General features: G+C 34.7%; 2 protein-coding genes and 1 pseudogene across 2 annotated transcripts; 1 reads left to right on the top strand and 2 right to left on the bottom strand.

Moving 5' to 3' along the window:
* Positions 1–549: 549 nt before the first annotated feature.
* On the bottom strand, positions 550–1,883 carry LOC127798309 (protein ALP1-like). The gene is made up of 3 exons (XM_052331782.1): positions 1,106–1,883; positions 870–1,019; positions 550–695 (listed from the first exon to the last, which is right to left on the bottom strand). Exons 1-3 carry the CDS (start codon positions 1,881–1,883, stop codon positions 550–552), a joined length of 1,074 nt encoding a protein of 357 aa, XP_052187742.1.
* A 133-nt stretch (positions 1,884–2,016) lies between these two features.
* On the bottom strand, positions 2,017–3,250 carry LOC127798091 (uncharacterized protein At2g29880-like). The gene is made up of 2 exons (XM_052331399.1): positions 2,914–3,250; positions 2,017–2,807 (listed from the first exon to the last, which is right to left on the bottom strand). The coding sequence occupies exons 1-2, from the start codon at positions 3,238–3,240 to the stop codon at positions 2,211–2,213; spliced, it is 924 nt and encodes a 307-aa protein (XP_052187359.1). The 5' UTR covers positions 3,241–3,250; the 3' UTR covers positions 2,017–2,210.
* Positions 3,251–7,517: 4,267 nt separating this feature from the next.
* On the top strand, positions 7,518–8,920 carry LOC127796587 (HMG1/2-like protein; annotated as a pseudogene).

Here is an 8,920-nt window from a genome sequence, read left to right as displayed (position 1 = left end):
AAAAAGAAAATCAAAATATTGAAGCCCTGATCTTAGGAAAGTTAGGTGGTGTTCTCTTTGTGTTTTATTTTTGAGTTTTGAGTTTTGAATTCATTTTGAGTTTTGTGTTTTGAGTTTTTGTTTTGAGATTTTTAAAAACGCATTCTCTTTGTCAATCTGAGAAATTGTTTTTGAAAACTGAAAACTGAAAACGCGTTTACTTTAAAATTTTGAGAAAAAATATTTTATTCATAAAATAATTTTTAGTTAAATTAAAATAATTTAATGCTAGTATACTATTAAATACATTTTGAAATTAGTGAAATATTGTAATATTTTTTCCCATTACAAAAAAAAAAAAATACAATCAAGAAATAAAACAACTTTGGTAAAAATAGTAAATGGAGAAATAAAAATAAAAAATTAAGAAAATAAGAAAATATGATTGTTCATGATAAATAATATTACATTCAACAGTTCAATAACAAATGGATTACAATTACAAGTTTAAATAGTCATGACAGAAATCAAAACAGCTCGAACACTAAAGATTAAAATAAGTCTACATAATCATGTACGACTCCTTGAAAAGTCATTCCACATTTGTGTAGCAATTTGATCCCTGACTTGTCCCATTTGAGCTGTTTGACTAGCATCAAATTGTATGGCTCCTTGATCTTGACTTGACTCCGGCATATCTTGAAATACCATATTCTCTGATGAAAACTCAGCAAACAAGTTATCTAAAGCATGCTCATGGCGAATATAATTATGTATTGCACAACATGCAGTAGGGATTTGTCTTTGCCTACTAAGTGGATAATTGGTAATTAATTTTAAAATAGGAAATCTTGTCTTTAAAACTCCAATGCAACGTTCAATAATGTTACGACACGAGGAATGTCTATAGTTGAACAGTTCTTCCTTTCCACGCGGTCTTCCTCGTCCAAGATAATCACGCAGATGATATCTTCGTCCTCGATAAGGGGCAAGAAAACCAGGCATGTTTGGATAACCAGAATCAACAAGGTAAAATTGATCTGCAAAAAAAAAAAAAAAAAAAAAGACCTAAATACCCAAATATTATAAAAATATTTGACAAATTATTTGAAATATTAGAATATACCTCCGCGTGGCATTGGAAAGTTATTTGAAGTTCTTGTGACTGCATCAATGAATACTCGCGAATCATTAGCAGTGCCTTCCCATCCAGAATACACAAATGTGAACTTCATATCAAAATCACATGTCAACATCACATTTTGTGTTATATTAGTTTTCCTTCCACGGAAAGATGTTTGTCTTGATGTAGGTGCCCAAGCTGCAACATGTGTTCCATCTATTGCGCCTATGCAATCCTTAAAGTAAGGAAATTTGCGCAAAATCCGCTCATGTGGCACATTTTGATGTGTTGGACATATTATCTCTGTGCCAAGTGAACAAACAGCCCGTAATACTCGTTTAAACCACTTGTGTATCGTGTTGTTAGAATGTTGAAACCTATCACCAATAATACTATATCGTGTAGTGTGCCCTACAATCATCAAAAACATAGCTACGCCCTCCTCAACGCTCACTTTTTTTCCATCTTTCAACAGCTGCTTCTGTTTCAAAGTATCACAAAAATTCATAAACACATGTTTCTGCATACGAAAATTACGATAACACACATCCGGATGTCCATTCAGAATCTCTAATATGTACATTTTTCCCGTAAGTAATGACGTTCTACAAGGTACCCTGCCGATGACACTACTTTTGCTGGCAACAAAGCAATTAAGCATTATTACATCCCCAAAATTTGCAACAATATCATCAGTAAATAAAAAATCATCATCACTCGCATCTTCGTCAGTTGAATCATTGGTATGCATATTACCAACCATATTTGATTCAGTTGACATCCTGTGTATAAATATATTTATAATCACCATCAATAGTCATATCATTCATCATTTATTATAATCAACATAAAGAAATAATTCAACATCAGCTAAAACGACAACAAAGCAATTAAGCATAATTAAATCCCCAAAATATAACAAGCATTCAATTCTAAATAAACTCAACATCAAACAGTTCCAGTTGAAACACAGTTCTACAACCATCAACATCAAACTATGAAGATAAAACAGTACTTAAAGCTAATGTAATAAAACATAGTACTTTCAGCTACAACATCACCAATGAAAATAACACGATATTAGAAATTACGCAATCAACCAACCAAGTCAAAGAAGCTCCAAGATAGGTCTTCTTCTAATTTCTGGCATCTTCACAAATGACACTCTAAAATCTGGATCCTTAAAAGCCTTTATCGCTTTCATATAAACCTCATTAGACACATCTTCCATATTGTTCAAGAGGTCCATGCAAATCACATTTGAATAAGGATCCAGACTAGTAGCTTCATTATCTGATTGATTGCATGATTTTCCTTGAAGCTTTGCAAGCTTTTCTTTTAGGTAAAGTGTCCTAAGTTCAGTTTCTTCATTCCTCATACTAACTGTAGATGACCATTGCGCCATACAAGCATCGAGTTTATCAGTTTTACTAATCTTAGGTTCCTTACGTCGACGTTCGCTAGATTCACCAATTTCTTCACGCCGACGAGTATTTGTAACTTCATCAGCATTCTCCACACGTACATGAATTCCTCTGTTCAAAAAATCATCTTCTAACTGCCTTTCTTCCTCTGATGTTGGAGGAAGCTGAGTGGAAGCATTACCTAATCCTCCAGTAGCTGTAGTCCCGCTAAATATCTCTCCAAGAGTTTCATAGTGCTTACATCCTTCTTTCTTGAATATTTTGTACTCGGACTTGTTAATCTACAATAGTAAAAATAAGACACATTATCATATTGTATAGCAAAAAAGGGTAAGATAGATATGATAAAAAATGATGGTGAAAATATTCTTTACTAAAAATATATACCGTATAAAAGTGTTGCCAAACTTCCTCTGGAGCATTAACTGTGTTGGTATTTGGATCCCATGTAACACCTGTATGTCCTAAAAGTTCAGAGAACAAGCGATGTACCTTACGTAAACGGTTCCATTTCCCCTTTAATCTATCTATGCCGTAATCCGTTTTTGTGAGGGTAATCATGGCTTGATTGATCTTGCCCCAATCGTCTTTCGTGAATGTAGAACATTGCAACATCCCTGATTTCACATTCTCGTAAAGAATACCAATAAATGCGTGTTCATTCTCATCGGACCACGACATTGGTTCCTTAGTCTTACCTCTGTGACCACCCATGTTCTATATTGAAGATAATAAAAAATATCAAGATAACACGAAAAATATACTCCAACTTACTAAAATATACTCCACAGGACATTAAAAATAATTCAACATCATAATTTGATAGACCCACATTTGGACCAAGGAAAAGAAAAACAAACACAAGAAAAAAAATGCAACACTAATAGCAAAAAGAAATAGGTAGTAATAATACCAAAATTAGAATCAATGTTATTTCTAACAATGTTAGAATAAAAAAGTCTATATTTTTTATTCTTCTTAATGAAATTTAATTAGTGGGGCAAAACAGTATATCAATTGTAAGCCTCTAAGGTTGTCACCTAGAAGGATTTAGGCAAATTCTGAAAAAGGCTAACAAACACTATTTAATTGATTAAACTCCATTGAGTAGCTAGCCAATCAAAAGATAGAATCATGTGAACAACACAGACAATTCTAGAATAAGCAATTCAAAACCATAATACAGGAGGTGCAAAAATGAAATTATCAATTCACACATTGCTATTCAAATGCCTGTACCGCCTCCAATGCTTCAGATAATTGAGGCTGTTCTGAAAAATTCTGAATAGGAAGTATGTTTTCACATTTTCTAATAAAAAATGCTATACATGTTAAGCTTTATAATACACTAGGCAACTCAATTAGTATACTAAATGCAAAGGACATCCATAGCAATAAAAGTAATATTACAATGGTGACAGAAAGAATATGAGAAGAACTTAAATCACCTAATTTCTTTCTGATTTGATATGCATTTTCATTTATTGTAAGTGGCTTTCTTAGCTGTTAAAGCTATTTTTTTTTCTCTTCTAGTAAATTACCTTCATATAAGTGAACCTATATTAAGTTGAAGAATGGGTATTCCATTCTTTATTTCAGAAAAAATAGCAATCCATAATCTATGTTATCATGCTCTTCCTTCAATTTTAAGAGCTGGAGTATAGAAACTGTTACGCAATGGTTCATTTTGTTATATTCTACAAGCTTATTGGCATAGTGCAACAACAGTGTAGTGACAAAATGCTGAAAGATCTAAGTGCTATAAGGCCTTTGAGAGAGAAAACCCAAGAAGGTTTTCCCTGGTAAGATATTTCACCTCCTTTTAGAGACAGCTTGAAACAATGTATGAGATAGAAGAAAATTGTCCAGTTTATCTGATTAGAAATTAAAGAGAAACATGCGTTCTTCCATAAAGCATCAAAATATGTTTTAAAGTGAAACACAAAGATGTTAAAAGACCCAAGAAGCACAAAGGCAACAAGGTCTTCTACAACCTAAGCACAAGGTACTACATAAAGTATAAGAAGTAATACATCACCGAAACATGCTGTTGGAAAAGATTTTAAGGAGAAATATATCAACAAGAACTTCTAAGAAAGATTTTTCACATATAATATTTTCACTAATTCAATTAACAGTCCATGAAGCCCAATTTTGCAGCCACTAGCTTCAAGCCTATTCAAACGTATCTTATAACTATAACTACAAGTTATCCCAAATTGCTTACAAGTCAAATATGCATTAATTCCAAACAAATATACAAAGTGGCATAGATTCCAAGTGACCTGCCAACAACAAACCAAAGCCCTGCCTGCAACTCCATATATATATATATATATTACATTCTGAACATATTAAATACAGAATTACACTTAAAAAAATTGTCAATAAAAATCTCATCAATCATACCAATAATCATCAAACAAACTCAATCAACCCAACAACCATTCCAAAAATCTCATACAAACAATCACCAAACAAACTCAAACAACCCAACAGCTATTCCAAAAATCTCTAAAAGAATCAAGGAACACATCACATTTTTTAAATCTAAAACCCTACTTCCTCATGACAACAAATCCATAGATCCGGATTTAAGCAAACTATCACAAAATTACTGAAATCGCTTAAATCAGAATACAAATCAAATTATGAACAAAATAATTGAAATAAGAATACAAAGCTTTTAACCTGAAGACCAAATTCGTAGGATGAAATGACGAACGGTGTAGGCGAACGGCTAAGGGGAAAGAAGAAACAATCGGTGTAGGTGAAAGCAAGGCGTCGCTGATCTGGGTTGCTAGTGGCGACGACGTGCAGCGGCTGCGATGGCGGTGGAAGGCGCTGCGACGGCCAAAAAAGAAAAAAAAGGGTTGACGATGGCTGGAAGAGAGAAAGAGAGTCGCGATCGACGACCAACAAGGAAAAGATGCGCAATCGATGGCCAAGATGGAGTCAAATCTGCTCAGATCTAGAAGAGGGAAAGAAATGGTGGTCAACGATAGCTGGGGGCGGTGATGCCTTGGCAGGTGCAGTCAACTATGGATGGGGGCGCTGATGCTGTGGCTGGCGCGATCGACGGATAGGAAAATCTGGGTTGCTGGAGCTTGGATGAGAAAAGAAAGATGGAGTGCTTGAGGGAAATGAGGAGGCAGAGAAGAAATGGAGTCTGGGAGATGGAGTTTGGGAAATGAGGAGGCAGTCACGTTTGCACTGTGTGAGAAGAAACACGGCTGTTTTCCGTGTTTTGAAATTTTAGCCGTGTTTTGGCTGAAAATAGCCAAAACGAGTTTTTTCTGTTTTGAATTTCCTTCACAAAATTTTTACTTGTTTTTTAAAATGCGTTTTTAAAAATAACAAAGAGAACACGTTTTGAGTGTTTTGAAAAACTGAAAATAGAAAACGGCACGAAAACGACAAAGAGAACAGGGCCTTAGGGATTGTGCCCTTTGTGTTTCAAATTTCAGTTTTTGAATTTTGAATTTATTTTTAATTTTTAATTTTTAGTGTGTTTTGATATTACTGAAAATATGTTTTTTTTTTTCTATAACGTTTTTCACATTTTGAAATTTTTGAACGTATTTGTAACGAAAATAGTTAAAATAATTTTTTATTGTTTGAGTTTTTTTTATAATTTTTTTTTATTTTCAAAAATGTGTTTTTAAAGAAAGGAAAATAAATATATTTTTACTATTTTAGAAAATGAAAATTTAAAAACGACTATTTAAGTTGTTTTGCATGGCTATTTAGGAAAAATTTCAGTATCACACTGCATTGGGTCTTTGGCAGCTACAATTGCAACTCTTTCAAAGCGCTATCAACTCCTAATATTTGGAGCCTCTGGAACAACCAATTACAAGGATGAATACCCAATCTAATCATGGAAATGAAACAAACTCTTTGTCCATTTCTAGAGATTGCTAGAAAAGAATCTTTGGTATTTGTAGAGATTTCCATTCAGGATCCTCAACCAATAAAACTAGTATAAGATGGTATCCCAATGTCTCTTTTAATGCAATACATGATAACCACATATATGCGTCCAATTAATAATATGACATCTAGCTCAAAAACATGACACAAGTGGTAAAACTTCTAAATTTTATTGAGAGTGGTGAGAAATTAACTATTGGTAGAGGCAGAAATGCCTCTATTTTGTGGGAATTGACTACTTGTCTACTTTGGAGTATATAAACTTGCGAGTGAAAGTCAGTCTCTTTCAAAATTAGGTGGACAAAACTCGGACACTTGAGTCATAAAAAAAATAAAAAAAAATATGATATGTAATGTAGGAAATTATTGTTGGCAACAAGAGTCCCAACTTAAATCTAGTCTTGCAATGGAATAGCCTAGAGTTCTTAGGTAGGATTCCTAAAAGCTGCTTAGAATCATAGCTAAAACTACCCCAAAAAAAGGGTTAGTCGTTGTCTGAAACAATTTGTTCACATTGAAATCCTAGTGGTGAATAATTTTTTGTTTCTATTGGCAAACTCTTTGAGTCTGTCGCTCTAGCAGTTCATCTTCTCTACTAACTGTAAAGAAGAAAAAGAGTCGGAGAGTCCTTGGGGGGTTATTTATATATTATTTTTTGGAAAAAGTTAAAGGTGATAGAATTATTAACATAAATTCTAAAAACTTATGTTAATCTTATTTGTCGATAAAATTTTAAAAATCGATTATGATTTTTTTATTTTTAAATTTAAATTATCATACATTTATTTTTAAATAAAAAATAAATCTTAATTGATTCCATTATCCCAATCCTGGTTTCAAAATGTTGCCTGTTCAAGTATCCTCAAGCTTGATACTCTGGTTTTGTAGATGGTTTATCTTATTTGCTCCCTAATTATCTACTTTTATCTAGCAAATAATGTCAAAGGATATAATATAGTGGGGCGGTGAGTACCATTTTCCCTCCTTTTTAGTTTTGATGTTTTTAAGATTGATTTTCCCGCCGTCGATAAAACATGGGATGGGGGGGGGGGCGCAAATGTTCAAGTTTCGTTTTTCGCAATTCTTCAATTTATATGCTTAGGGCTTGGCAATTGGCTGCCGCCTCAAATTCATCTTCGTCTCCTCTCGTCTCGTCCTGTGATTGATTGCTTCTCTTTCTTCAAACTTTGCTGGGTTGGAATTGGGAGGAAATGGGGGGAGAAGGAAAAGGGAAGAAGGAGAGCAACAGCAGTGCAACCAGAGCCAGAGGCTGCAACACCAAGAGGGTCCATGTCTCCGATGCTACGCTCAAGCGCGCCCGTGATGGCAGCGCTTCACTTCCTGGTAATTCCCCACCAAACCAATGGCCCTCTCTCTCTCTGCATATAATAGTGATTGGTTTAGGGTTGCTTTTTCGCAGTGAAAAGTGCAACAAACAGGTGCCCGTCGTTTTGATCGACTGGCATGACTGTCAACTGGAGGCTCAAATTCGGAGGACTTTAGGTAAAAACCCATATCTCATAAACTGCCGCTTACTTATGATTGACTTTTTAATCCACTCTGTTTTTCCTCCCTCCATTGCTCTTATTGTGCCCCCATGATACATCATGTAATTGGTATTTTATATGTTGATGATGCTTAATACAGATACACAAATGGCAGATCAAGAAAAACAATCTGATTCGGTAGCACCTGAAAAGTAAGCATTACTTCCTCTCTCTTCTCCCCCCTCCCCATCTTTTCCTCTTTTCCTGTCTGTCCTTAACGTTAATAATCTGTCTCGCTGAGTGCGCTTATGATGTGGGTATTGGGCTGCGTTTTTCCGATTTCTTCTTGGAAACAAATAGCGGAATTTGCTTTAGTGTTTGACTAAACCAAAATGCTTATCCAGAAAAAGAGCAAAATCTATTGCTGAGCCAAATCCAAAGAAATTAAGCCAAGAAGGAAAAGAAGGGCAAAGATCTGAATGCTCCCAAACGTCCTCCAACTGCTTTCTTCCTCTTCATGTAAGATTATAAAATGCCCCCCCTTGTTAGAATTCTTTCGCATTTTTATGCTGATAAATCCAATGTTATGCTTCAGGGATGACTTTAGGAAAACTTACAAGGAAGCAAACCCAGATTGCAAGAGTGTTTCGATGGTAGGTACCATTTGAATTCTTAAACTTTCTTCTTTTAATGGGATTTGTTGAATGTCAATGGAGGGGCCTAATCTCTCTGGTTTGAAATTAGGTTGCCAAGGAAGGTGGTGAGAAGTGGAAGTCTATGACGGATGAGGTGAGTGCCAGTGTCGCATTATTTTCTGAGCCAAGAAGATCCTTTGTTTGCTGCAACTGTTCTGACCCTTTCTCTCTATTTGTTTGTTAGGAGAAAAAGCCTTACTTGGATAGAGCTGCAGAGCTCAAGGAGGAATATAAGAATGCCTTAAAAGTCTGAGAACAACGCTCAAGGTGCAGCAGATG

This window comes from Diospyros lotus, chromosome 3 (assembly GCF_014633365.1).
Source record: "Diospyros lotus cultivar Yz01 chromosome 3, ASM1463336v1, whole genome shotgun sequence".
Classification (NCBI taxonomy): domain Eukaryota; kingdom Viridiplantae; phylum Streptophyta; class Magnoliopsida; order Ericales; family Ebenaceae; genus Diospyros; species Diospyros lotus.
The sequence above is the reverse complement of the archived record's forward strand: the minus strand, read 5'-3'. Positions and strand labels throughout refer to the sequence as shown.